The sequence below is a fragment of the Gadus chalcogrammus genome, chromosome 23, assembly GCF_026213295.1.
Source record: "Gadus chalcogrammus isolate NIFS_2021 chromosome 23, NIFS_Gcha_1.0, whole genome shotgun sequence".
Classification (NCBI taxonomy): domain Eukaryota; kingdom Metazoa; phylum Chordata; class Actinopteri; order Gadiformes; family Gadidae; genus Gadus; species Gadus chalcogrammus.
Genome location: NC_079434.1, coordinates 6,079,568 through 6,093,620, shown reverse-complemented (window position 1 = coordinate 6,093,620; position 14,053 = coordinate 6,079,568). Strand labels below are relative to the sequence as shown.

General features: G+C 47.5%; 1 protein-coding gene across 1 annotated transcript in view; it reads right to left on the bottom strand.

Annotated features, from left to right (window-relative positions):
* prex2 (phosphatidylinositol-3,4,5-trisphosphate-dependent Rac exchange factor 2) overlaps positions 1–7,902 on the bottom strand; it is a 121,732-nt gene extending 113,830 nt beyond the window's left edge. The window contains exon 1 of the mRNA XM_056583819.1: positions 7,166–7,902. Coding sequence (XP_056439794.1) covers positions 7,166–7,303 — 138 coding nt within the window. The 5' untranslated portion in view covers positions 7,304–7,902. The remainder of the gene's footprint in view (positions 1–7,165) is intronic.
* Between the last annotated feature and the right edge of the window lie 6,151 nt (positions 7,903–14,053).

The following is a 14,053-nucleotide window of genomic DNA, read 5'->3' as shown; positions in this document are numbered from 1 at the left end:
ATAAAAAGAAGTCTGTCTGCCGGTCGGAGTGTGTGATTAAAACACCAGCGAGAAATCCCTTCAGAGTTCACTTACTTGGGAACAGAGAAGACCTCTTTAGTCTTAAACAGAGAGAGAGAGAGAGAGAGAGAGAGAGAGAGAGAGAGAGAGAGAGAGAGAGAGGGAGAGAGAGAGAGAGCTTTAATCTTTAGCGGAGAGGGCTCTCTTCAGCCTTAAACAGAGAGAGAGCTCAGCTTCATTTCAACCAATTAAAAAGCCAATATGAGATTCTCCCGTTCTCATATTTCTTCCTCATGTAACCTTTTGCACAGTTTCCTTCTGTCAAGTTGACACCATTTGTATCTCTCTCCCACATGTTCACACTCTGAAATCTACACCCACGATATGGACGGAAAGCCAATATATATTAGAGGGTGACCGGGATGAAACTGTGTTGATAAAGACTGCTCTAGAAAACCCCCAATCAGTGACTCTCACTGTGTTCAGGTTAACGAGAAACGGGAGAAAAAGACAGCACAGCGCTGGTTAGATGAGCTATGGTCGTTATCCTTTCTGCTTCATCAGTGTGGGAGAGTGTTGGTCTTTGAGGGGAGGGTGGAGGGGAGATGGGGGTGGGGGTTGGGGTGGTGTTGCATGGGTTGGGTTTGCTAAACTTGTTGGCAGCAAGGCGTTGAGAGTAATGGACAGAACATATGCAGCTACCTTAGGGAGGCAGGGGAGGAAATAAAAACAAAGAGAGAGGGAGGAGGGAGGGGGAGGGTGAAGGGGAGAAAGGGGGAGAGAGGCAGAGAAGCAATAAGGGGGTGGGGGGATAGACAGTGGTTCAAGCGCAACAACAACAAAAAACAACAACATCATCAAAAGTGATTTAGCGGGTGCTTTTGTCCAAAATGTCCGACCAAATAAAATGTGAGAGCTGTGCGGATGTGATTGGGTAGAGAGCTGCAGGGGAGAGAGGGAGGGTTAGATACAGTAGGTTGATGTGTAGGGGCTATCTCAGTTCAGAGACCGAGAGGGGTTATAGCAACCATGCCAGCAGAGGGTCGTGGGCTGGGGAGCCTGCAGCGTTCAACGCCGGCCTGTTGGAGGCAGCTGGGAGGGTTTGATTCATGGTCCCATTATCTCCAGCCATGTAGCCTGTGCACTGCTGACGCATGGGTCTGAAACTAAAAGGCATATTGTATAAGTGCATGTGGGAAAGGAGGCAGGCCCCCATGCACTGACTAATAACTGTCCTGGGAAGGTTTCAGCAGTTGTAGGTCAGTATATAGGCTTTGTGTGTTGCTTGCTGTTGTTGTTGCTGTTGTTGTGGTGGGAGCCTGTGCAGTGTGTGTGTGTGCGCGTTCGTGCGTGCGTGCGTGCGTGTGTATGTGTGTGATATTGCATGCGTATACGAATGAATGTGTTCACTCAACTGTCTGGTGTGTGTGTGTGTGCGCGCATTTGTGTGTGTTTGTGTGTGTGTGTGTGTGTGTGTGTGTGTGTGTGTGCGTGTGTGTGTGGGCATGTGCTTCTGCGCATGCATGTGCGTGTATGCATACATGCGTTTGCTCAGTCGCGTCGATCGTGTCTGTGTGAGTGTGGTGTGTGTGTGTGCATGTACGCATGCGCGTGTGTATGCATGCGTGTGTGTGTGAAAGTGTTCGCTCAGCTGTGTGTGTGTGTGTGTGTGTGTTTGCGTGCGTGCGTGCGTGCACCAGGACACGGCCCCATGGCGAGCCCCTTACGGTTGTGTGTTTCCATCTGAACTGCGGCGGTCTTGAGATTACTAGACAGGAAAGGGAAGAGGACGGGACCCTTCAGGTCATCAACCCCCCCCCCCCCCCACACACACACACACACACAAACACACACACACACACACACACACACACACACACACACACACACACAGTCTACCCTCCCCTCTCCCCCAAGCCCCCAGCATATGCAAACTCACCCCCTTCTGAGACCACCACCGGTAATGTATCAGAGGAAAAAGCAACCACACACACACACATTTACACAAGAGACCTTAGCCTCAATGTAAACAATCACAAAACGATGACCAATTAAACACTGATACACACATCACACACACACACACACACACACACACACACACACACACACACACACACACACACACACACACACACACACACACACACACACACACACACACACACACACACACACACACACACACACACACACAGGGTTCTGACCAACCCCATGGGTTTTAGAGCAACTCTATTTTCGCTGCATTTAGCACAATTCCTCTGCTCTCTTTCCATCACCCTAATTTGACAGCTCCGAGGGATTTACTGCGACCACCAACACGTAAAGTCTCAGACGTGCTTCTGTACCAGCAGGTCTGTGGATATGAGCATGTTAAAGCCTCACAGACACGCACATGGGCTGGGTAGCATGTGACTAACATTTACTCCACACATAAAGTCATTTACTGGCAGGGAATTTTCCCTTTCAGACATTGCAATTCTCCTCGAGGTTCGAAACGGGTAGCACAACTTAGGGATACCTAGGGAGCTACTTCTAAAAGTATTTTTAAGGACCATTTTAAGGAGCATTAGTTTTCAGGAGTTTGTCTCGAAACCGAACATCTCTGGGTTCAAACACTGAATGTCTTTCATCTACTGGTAGGCTGAACCTGCTAAAATGCTGTACCACGAGCTGCTCCTTAATGACATATCCAACTCACAGAGGATAAAAGTGTCTGCGACATGACTAAATAGCAATAGATTCTGCGTTGTACCCTTCCTTACAGATTATTTTAAAATCCTTCCTTGCATGGAGATGCATTACGATTTTTAGGGTGTGCTGCGCATTTACCCAGAATAATACCCACCTCTGTGTCGCTAGGCAATGCAAATTACATGAATACTAGGTTACATTTACATGACTGTATGCTTCGTGAACACTACGGAATCATTACCATGTGATCCATGCAAATTATCCATGCACGATATATTCATACATATGAATGTGTCAAAATAATTGATACACAAGACAGCATGTGGAGGCAAGAACTAAATCGATAGGCTATTTAATCCAGTGGGGCGGTAGACGGGGGAGTTTGTACGTGAGGTCGGGTGTGATTTCACCGCGGGTTCAGGAAAGGAAAGTATCTGAGGGAACACTTAAGGCTCAGAGGAACCCTGGATCATACATTAGCCGGAGCCATTTCTCCCCTCCAGAATCAGGCCATGGAAGGATTTTACCATCCCTCCCCTGGGCGCTTATCTCACAACTCGTTCTCTAAACCCTGCACTCGTTCCATCGGCGGTGTTGATGATGATAATGGCCGAGTCTCAGCGATGCTTTGCAGGTCGACACCGCAGGGAGATGAGATGGAGGAAGAAAAAGCCTCATGTGAAAAGTGTTCCGAGTATCTTGAGATTTGTTCCTCTCCGCGAGACATTTCTAAGAGTGAGTGTCATTTTGTTGGCCCGTGGCGGGCCAAGATAAACACCAGTGTCCGTCGGAGCCTTCTATCTCTGGCTGTAGTGGGCCATTATGTAAGATGGGCCTTGGAAATCTCGGCGACATTATCCCTGCAAGGTTTCCCTCTGCCTGACAAACCCCTGAAGAGGCACCGACTTAAACATCTCAGTGGCACCTAAAGAAAGTTCTGGGTAACTTTTCCGATCACTTTTACACCCAACTTTAAAACCCGGAGGGATATGCAGTGACATTTGCACAAAAAAAGGGTTAGGGTTAGGGTATTTCCGACAAATCCTGTGCAGAGGTTATGTGAAACACCGGAAAGTACGGGGAGTATTCCAAAGGCCAACGGTGGCACCAATGATTGTGTTCCCTGTTTAGGGCTCTGTTTTGTTATGTTTCCCGCTACCTTAGAGGTGCGGTACGCGCCGTCCAATGAGGAGCGCTCTGAGCTCGGGTCCCGCAGATCAGCGGCAGAGATCTGCACTCCGGAGTTCACCTCCGGGGCCTCATTGTTCCCCAGCATTTCCTAAACCTCAGAGGAATTCCTCCTCCAGGAAATATTGGTTTACAAGAGACAGCACCGGGCCTATTCCCGAGTCCCACGTAGCAGGACCTCCACCCCCGCCGACAGCAGCAGCAGCACCACCTCCTCAACCCCCTTGGCTCCTTATCTGCAACCCTTCTCCACCGCTGCAGCCGCCGTGCCCCCCTGTTGATAACCCCCCACCACCACCGCCATTCTGGCCATATCTCGTCTCCACCTCCTGCGGTTGTGCCCCCCCGTCCCGTCCCTATCCACCCGCCCCCCTTAGCAGGGGCCAGGACTTGTGGGGAGGCAGTTACAGCCTTCAAAAAAATCCTCTAGGCCCATAGACACATACGCAGAGTAGCAGGAACCCACACACACACACACACACACACACACACACACACACACACACACACACACACACACACACACACACACACACACACACACACACACACACACACACACACACACACACACACACACAGACACACACACACACACACAGTACGAGACAAGAAGCTCTTTGAGATCCGGAGTGGAACCCAGAAGACCTGCGGGCTTTGAAGGACGACCTCTCCGAGACCTCTCGGCTGGAGAGCAGCTGAGGGCCGACTGAAGTGAGAGAGGTGGGATGAACAGGCGGAGGTCATGAGGACTTAAGAGTGTGTGTGTGTGTGTGTGTGTGTGTGTGTGTGTGTGTGTGTGTGTGAGTGTGTGTGTGTGTGTGTGTGTGTGTGTGTGTCTTTATGAGCAATAGAGAGAGAGCGAGAGAGAGAGAGCGAGAGAGAGAGAGAGCGAGAGCGAGAGAGAGATAGAGGGAGGGAGGGAGAGGGAGAGAAAGCACAGCCCATGAATGGTTATTATATGTGCCTGTTTGATCAGATGAAAGCGATCGCTGTGACCTTTCGCACCGAGTGGGACTTTCTCTGGGGGCCTTTGATCTTACAGCGCGTCCCCCACTACGATGTTGGCCAGGACCTTCCAGATAATGACCGTTAGACGTCTGCCTGTCTGCCTGTCTGTCTCTCTGTCTGCCTCTGTTGTGTCTGTCTACGACCCGCGCTCTCTGCCAGCCTCTCCCTTTGTCCCTGGCTGCGGCTGTCCTACATCGGTGGCACGCAGCTAAATCCACAAACAATCTCTCCTTTGCTGTCCCCCAGATTCTAATCTGATGCTTCATCCAGCCCGGCCCGTGCACACATAGCCAGGCCCAGGGCAGACCAGCCTCTTTAAAGACCAATGCATTCTCACAATGAACCCCCTCTATTCCCCGCACCGCAAGGGTGCTCCTGCTGGGGGCTGGTGGTGTGTGTGTGTGGGGGGGGCGGGGGGTTAGGCTATGAAACCCAACCGGGACAGAGGATCTCAGGCCCAGAAGAAGAAGAAGAAGAAGAAGATGAAGAAGAAGAAGATGAAGCCCCCGACCCCTGGTGCTGGACCTGCCGTGCCTCCATTCCATTGGAACCATCTGTGAAGCCATGGTGGTGTGTGTAAGGGAGAGAGAGAGTTTGTGTGTGTGTGTGTGTGTGTGTGTGTGTGTGTGTGTGTGTGTGTGTGTGTGTGTGTGTGTGTGTGTGTGTGTGTGTGTGTGTGTGTGTGTGTGTGTGTGTGTGTGTGTGTGTGTGTGTGTGTGTGTGTGTGTGTGTGTGTGTCTGAGAGGGAGAGAAAGAGAGAGTTTTTGTGTGTGTGTATGTGCGAGAGAGAGAGAGAGAGAGAGAGAGAGAGAGAGAGAGAGAGAGAGATAGAGAGAGAATGTGTGTGTGTGTGTGTGTGTGTGTGTGTGTGTGTGTGTGTGTGTGTGTGTGTGTGTGTGTGTGTGTGTGTGTGTGTGTGTGTGTGTGTGTGTGTGTGTGTGTGTGTGTGTGTGTGTGTGTGTGTCAGTGTGTGCGTGTGTTTGGGTGTGTGTGTGTGTGTGTGCGTGGATAAGGGGGTACAAGGGGAGAGGAATGCGGTACACATACATATGTGGTCCAGGAAATAGCTTTCTAAATGACACAAAACACAGCCAGTTCCCCCCCCCCCCCCCCCCCCCCCCAAGCCCCCCCTTCTACTGCAGCATTCCCACAACAGAACAGAAGAACCACTATCTTCTTCAAGGGGACATAGAAAAAAAAATTAAAAATACACACGCACAGGCTGATAGGTGATTCAAGGACTATATATATATATATATATATATATATATATATATATATGTGTGTGTGTGTGACCATCAATTTGTCACTGATAAAATATAGATAAAAAACATTTGATAACACATCCTGTGAACTGCTTGCGTCCTAATGTAGGAGTTTCATAACATGTTCAATGTTTCCATGTCGAAATGGAGTTGTTAGTTGTTATCGCTAAGTGCCCCTCTTCGCTATCACGACATCTGTTGAAGGCCTATTATATTTGTAATAACATTTGGGAGAGGGAGACAACTGCATGATAGTGGCTGCACCGCTGACATGACATGGCTATACTGCAGTGTATAACCATAGCTGTGGATAACCCAGAGCAGCCCCCCAGCGAATCAGTTATGGATATCTCTCCGCAGCTGTGCGCCAACTCGAATGTTTTTTATTTAAAGTCCACCTGTGACCTGTGCCATCTCTGGCAGCGATCTGCCTTTCGGGCACCTTGATTCACAGCTGGTGAAGGGACCCCATTGGGCGCCCCCTTTATGTGTGTAAGAAACGAGTTATTCTAAGCTGCAGGATTTTGGCGTCTCTGTTCATCGGGCACTTACATCAATACGATCTGGTTGTATTTGTGTGTAACGTATACACAGACATACGGTTGATGCATGACACGGGTGAAATAGAAGGCAAGACATCCATTCATCAGTCAGCTATCCTATCTCCTCAAGGCCATTTAAATTTCACACTTTTATTTGAAATATCAATTGCACTTTGCTGTAGTAGCCTGTAGTTCAGTGTGGTTTGTGTTTAGTATGTTAAACTCATCGCAGGGACTCGAACCTGCAGCAGCAGCCTCCTGTTAGGTTGGCATTGCTGTGCAGCACAGTGGAGCAGGTCTCGGGAAGCTCTTTATGCTCTGTGCATACTAAGTAGGCGAGTGGATGTTTTTTTTTGTTTTGATGCTGCTGCCATTCCTGCAGAGGAGCGACGTGATGCTTAAGGTTTTTTTTCCCTCTAGGCAAAAGTATTCAAAAAATATAAATAAAATACATGTTGCACTCACCGATAAGAACTCAAGCGTCCCGACATAGTCCCGTTCGGTCTGCAGGAGTTCATTCAAAACACAAACTCGCAATCGGAGCTGTTTCTCCAAGTCTTTCCCGCTTTCAGCCCTGTGTTCACTTTTGTTTTCTTCCGTCATGTTAAAGCGAGGGATGAACAAAAAATGGGGAAATGTGTCCTGCGGCACTTCTAACTTTCTACAAAGCGATCATCAGAGTTAAAATGACAAGTAGTGTCAGGTTATAGCGGCATGGTTGAAAATGAATGGGAGCAGCGGTCACTGCTGTAATCTACTGCAGTTCAAATCCACGAGAAACTCCTGGAACACTGGAGGAAAAGGGAAAAGTTGAATGAAAACTCCAAAAGTAGCTACAGGTTACACGACAAGGGGTTTGATGGTGTTTCACACGACTGAGAGTCCTCCTGTAAAACAACGGTTTTCTGGACACCAGTCAGAAATCTAGATCCACATGACTCCCAAATCCCTCATCCTAATCCTGCCTCCTTCCAGCCTACAATGGGGAGAGGGAGAGGGGCAGGGGGAGCCAAGTGTGGGGAGAGCCGTGCAGTGGTAGGCGACCACCACCTCTGTCCAATCTGAACCAAACGGGGAATGTTTATAGCCTTAGTAAATTCATCCCCTTGCTACAGGCATCCATTAGCTCAACAGATAGTACAGTTGACAAACTAAAAAATGGACAGAGAGTAAAAGTCACCAAGATAAGTCAATTAAAGTCAATTTATCCAAGCCCGTTATTTGACACGTTGAGAAAACTATTCAGACACGCTTGTGCTACTACAGCTCCCAACATGCTGGCACAGGGTTAGCTGAGGGCTGGTCCTGTTTGGCTGATCGCAAAGGTTAATCATCAAGAAAAAAAGAGGTTTATATTCATTAGTGGGTCGTAGCCTACTCATGCTCACCCTAATAGCCCAGGCTACATAATTGAACATGTCGTTATTGCTTAAACGTATCCGAATGCGACATCAGACGGTTAACTTTAGCATCTCTAATTAACGCAATTATAATTCAATTCAATTACAATTACAATTTGTTATCACAAACATGTGGGGCACATGGACCTTGCATTAGCCCCTGGCTTTTTAGTTCATTTAAAATGCATTAAATTGCTCACACGCACGCACACGCACGCGCGCGCACACAGACACACACACACACACACACACACACACACACACACACACACACGCACACGCACACACATAAGCGAATAAACACACACACACACACACACACTTCTTTGAACTAAGTTGCTGTTTTGTGATCAAACCAAACACATGAATTGTTGGCATAGCGTTGTTTAAATCAACAATTAAAATGTACCCGAGAGCAAGCATGCAAATAGCTGCTGTTACTTCGGAGAGGTGAGAGGAATACGTATACATTGGGAAGTGCAACCTTGTTATGTACTATACTCTAGTGGCTATCATTGGTACTGCGTAGCTTTGGTTTATTTGCTCATGGTTAAACACTGTGGTGTGTATTGTATACCACCAGGGGGCACTGTTACTGCATTACTGCAGTGGATGAAGGGCGGTGCCCTTGTTTCATTTTTTTACTTATTGAAAAAACTACTTGTACACAAAATCCTCGTTCTTTCGCCAACCGATGACGTGTTAAAGTGATGCAAAACGTCAGTTGTGACACTTGAACCTATTGTAAGTTAGAACTTATTTGACAAAGTTTCATAAAATTGTTTCTTTCCCGCTACGCCAATATGAGCCTCAATGTGTTGAATCGGTGGACTGTCCTAGTAGAGGTCTCTTCCATGCGCGGAACGGGGGGGGGGGGCTTTCGGGACTGAAGCCCCGGATCATTTTTAAGCTTTTGAATTTCATTGCCATCTACTGGAAAGGACATGCAACAGCATGGATAATACTTTGCTACAAAATCATCTGCCTATTGTTGGCTAAGCACAGTGGGCACACCACTTCTAAATTACAAAAAAGCAAACAAACATCAAACAATCCATCTCTGCAATCCTACTTTCCATCTACTGAAAGTTAGTCTCAAATTTCAAGTCTTAATTTTGCTATTGTAGTTTTCAAAAAAGTAGTTATTGTTTCTTTCCATTAAATAGTATTAACTTGAGCAGGCCCTGCAAATGTAGGCTATGAACTAGAAGGGATTTTCGATTTGCCAGTGTCCAGCAGGTCAACCTAAAATGGACTAAATGCAGGAAATCGCATCTTTGTGTACCGGAAGTACACAAAGTCTGGCTCCGCCACTGGTCTCTTCAACTTCCCATATATTATAATATCTATTTTATATGTAATATCTTTTTCTCAGACTTATTCATAGTTCAGTTCAGTGTTGCTGAAAAAAATGTGATTAAGATAAGCCATCCTTAGTGAAGGGGATGTTTTGATAACATTGTCTTATATAATATAATATATAGGCTGGAATCAAAATTAAAAAATTGCCTGATATGTAGCCTTTACTGAAGAGAACAGATGTTTATCATCTGTGTGTATGTTTGTGTGTGTGTGTGTGTGCACGTGCGTGCGTGTGTGTGTGTGTGTGTGTGTGTGTGTGTGCGGTCATATGTTAAAGTCAATTTAGATTTATCTTTATTCATTAAGAGAGAGGGCGAAGCATTGAGATCGTATAGGCAAGATTAGGAGGTTTCAGTTACAATTTATGAGCTTTCTTTCCCATTACCTATTTACAATAAACTAAATTAATGGTAAGTAATGCAGGGTTTTTACCTCTGGTTTGGATAGGGCTCTGGAGCGTTATTTCTGTGCTTATTTTATGTGGGCTCTATAAATTGTACTTCTTGACTGTAATGTTTGAAATGCTGATGACTAATCGGCATGTTTAGAGTCTGAAGTAGTTAATCTTCACAGAACCTCAGCCCAGTGAGATTTATCACATAGTTCTACACAGTATCACTCTCTCCATGCTATTATTTGGGCGTGGCCCATCCCTCTCCTGCTAGGGGTTCACACGCACCAAGAGACCAAACTACACAATGTGGCGCATAGGGCCCCGGTTAACGAGCGGGGCCCGCCTGGCAGTTACAGAGACAACGATCCAAAATGGCCCCCGATCCGCTGCCTTTTATCTGCGCTTCTTCCCGTTCCAAGTCCGCTCGGGTCCACCCAGGCATGTCGCCGTCGCCGACACATCGCCTGTCTCCTCGCAGATGAAAAGCGAGCGAGCCGCAGATGTGGGAGAGAAAGCCCTGTGTGACTCATGTTTCAGTGTGATCCTCCTTTTGTTTTCTGTTTGCGTTCGTTTCATCTCAGAGCGATCCTTATCCGCACCCAGGGTCTGGCGTTGTCAAAGATGTTGGAGATTAAGGCCCCCGCCAAGCAATCAGGGTAATCTATCAACAATTAGAATCAGACGATCAACAGCCATCGAGGGAGAGAGACAGCGAGAGAGGGAGAGAGAGAGAGAGAGAGAGAGAGAGAGAGAGAGAGAGAGAGAGAGAAAAAAAAGCCATAGTAGGCTTATCTGGAGCAGTAGAGAACGTTTTAAATGACTTCTACATTTCCACTTGATTGGCTTGTGACTCATGTCTTCGCCTGCGATCGGTGACCCCGGTGACCCGACCTGCCGACCCTCTCCCCCGGCCCCCCTCCTCCACGGAGGGTTTATGGCAGCTTACAGACTGCTGCCCCTCCCCTCCACTGTCACCCTGAGGGTGGGGGTCAGACCAGACTATAGAGGTCAAGTAGGGCGTTTGGGAACACAACGAGCTGCAGTGACCGACGCATAGACACACACACACACATGCACACGCACACAGATCAATCACATGCAAACACATCAACGCTCGCTCTCTACCACACATACACACTACCCAAACACACACATAAACACTACTTTCACCATTACCACACACACACACACTACTTTCACCAGTACCACACACACACGTCATACACCAGTACCACACACACAGACACGCACACACATCATACGCCAGTACCACACACACCCACACACATATGTCACACACCAGTACCACACACACACACACACACACACACTCAAACACACATCAAACGCCAGTACCACACACACCCACACACACACACACACACACACACACACACACACACACACACACACACACACATGTCAGACACCAGTACCACACGCACACACACACAAACACACACACAAACATACACCACTACCGCAGACAGACATAAACACATCATACACCAGTACCACACACACATACAGACACACACACACACACACACACACACACACACGTCATACACTAGTACCCAAACACCGTACCTAAACCAACCCCCAAAAAGTATATCAAAGAGCCCATTCATGCTCCTGACTCCGGCTGCCCTGAGGGAGAGGGGGAACGCAGAGTTGTGTTCCAACACATATGTCTGTCCAATTAGATACACACAAATTCTGTGTATAGATATATTTACAAATAATATGCTGCTGCTCTACATTCAACACTATCACCTCTGTGAGACAGATATGTCCTCTATCTATCTCTATCTACCTATCCCAAAAACCGCCGGCATAACCCCCCACACCCCCTCCCACCCACACCCTCCCACCCACCCACCCCCCCACCCACAACCCCCCACCCGCACCCTACCACCCAAGCCAGTGCCATGCCCTCATGCAGGTCTGCGCACCCGGTTGGTGTATGTGTCTGTGGTAGTGGCGTGTGTGTGTGTACGTATGTGCATGCATGTGTTTGTGCATGTGTGTGTGCATATGTGTGTGTGTGTGTGTGTGTGTGTGAGTGCGTGTGTGCATATGTGTGTGTGTGTGTGTGTGTGTCTGTGGTGTTTGCGTGCGTGCGTGTGTGTTTAAAACAAACACATGGGCGAACCACCGTGCCCTCTGCCAGAGCGATGGCGGCGACTGTCCGCGCCATGGCCGACCGACCCCACGTAAGAGGGCTTGGACCGTGCCATTTTACCCTCCCCGCAAACCCCCCGAACATGGTATAGTCCTCCAGAGCGAGGCGCTGTATGAATATGCTACTGTGTTCTGCTGTCAGGGTACTCATAAACACTTCAGGGCCCGGGTGTATTTTATTGCTCTTAGAAAAACGTAAAAGGGCTTAGTGAACGTCAAGGAGCTCTTGTCTGAGTGCGTACATGAAGTCCAGCTGAGGCTGTGTTCAAAAACAGGGGAAGGGACGAGCCTGACAACGGTGTGCACTCGATCTGAGATAATTACAGCGGCGGCGGTAATGGTCCAGGTCGAATTAAGGATTGCTTACGAAGTATGCAACTACATCTATATGTTTATATAAAGCCAAAATGTGTGAAAAATGAGCTGATGATGTCTTGAAGAGTGAACAGGAGTCTAGGAACCTGCTCAACGCAGCTCCATGTATGTTCAGGCAGAGCCTCAGCTCCATGTATGTTCAGGCAGACACTCAGCTCCATGTATGTTCAGGCAGACACGAGAGGTACTTCCAGTGCACTGGATGTACCTCGTGGCGCACTCAAAATGATCTAAAATTTGAGTGTGGACAGATGGACACTTTCCACCCTCAACGGCCGCCATCTTGTCTACGTAGCGGAGGGGGCGGGAACTTCAAATGTTTTTGAGTTGATTAGTAATATACAGTGATAACATAAATACAGATAAAATCGATAGAAATTGATTGATGGTAATTTAAATTGATAGCTATTAAAATGATGGGCAAATTATGGAAATTATCAAGCAGAAAAAAAAAAATACCACCGAAGAAGAACTCAAACGGTCAAACTGCAAACTCATTTCCGATAGGTGCGCGAAGGCTGTTTTGACAGTGCACTGTAGAAATGAGAGCACTGTGCCTATAAGTGTACTGTAGGGATAATGAAGTGCACTCAATGTAAGTGCACTTACGTAAGTGTGCGATTTCAGACACAGCATAGGTTCTTATCTTATCTTAAAAGAAGCTTTTAACTTTTACCATGAGAAGGAACACCACTTTGATTAAGTTACCACCTTGAGAAGGAACACTACCTTGAGATGGAACACCACCTAGAGTAAGACACTACCTTGAGTAAGACCACCTTAAGCAGGAACACCACCGTGAGTAGGAACACTACCTTGAGTAGGAACATCACCTTGAGATTGATAACCTCCTTGGGTAAGACACCCCTTGGGTAGGAACACCATATTGAGAAGGAACAACACCTTGAGTAGGAACATCACCTTGAAAATGAATACCACCTTGATTAAGAAAACAACCTTGAGTAGGAACATCACCTTGATAAAAACACCACCTTGTAGTTGTTTTTGTACCTGTGCTAAAATTTTAACCATAACATACAAAACATAAAAGTAGCCCTGGCTACCTATCATTCACTTCAAAACATCTGCATTCACGCCTTCAGTGGCACCCTTGCTACAGTGCCCATGAGCCGACAGCACACCTGTGTTATTATCATAAATCCTGTCAGATGTCAACTTTCCTAGTAGTCGAGGAAAAAGTGCTGCGCTTCCAAAAGTTTATGGCTGTCGGTAATGGTTTGGATTCTACGGAAACATTCCTGTGAATTAGCATTTGGAGACGTGGGCACTGTAAGTAGGGGGGAGATTGTGGGAGGTTTGCGTGTGTGTGGAGGTAGGTGTGCGACTGTGCGTGCGTGTGTGTGTGTGTGTATGTACACTGTAATTGGACGTTAAACAGGTGGTGTGCATGTTGACATTGGCGGGAGGCATGTGAAAAATGTGCCGGTGCCGCGCAATCACAAAGGCCGAGTGCCGGAGAGCGGCCCACTTCAGATGTTTGAACACGCTGTCAGGTGATTAGAGAAGCCCGGATCACACGGAGGCAGGCGTGCTAACAGCCCGAGAGGAATAAAACACACACTCACACATGGATCCCAGGGTATTGACAGAGCCATGTGCTGGCTGGTTATATAACAC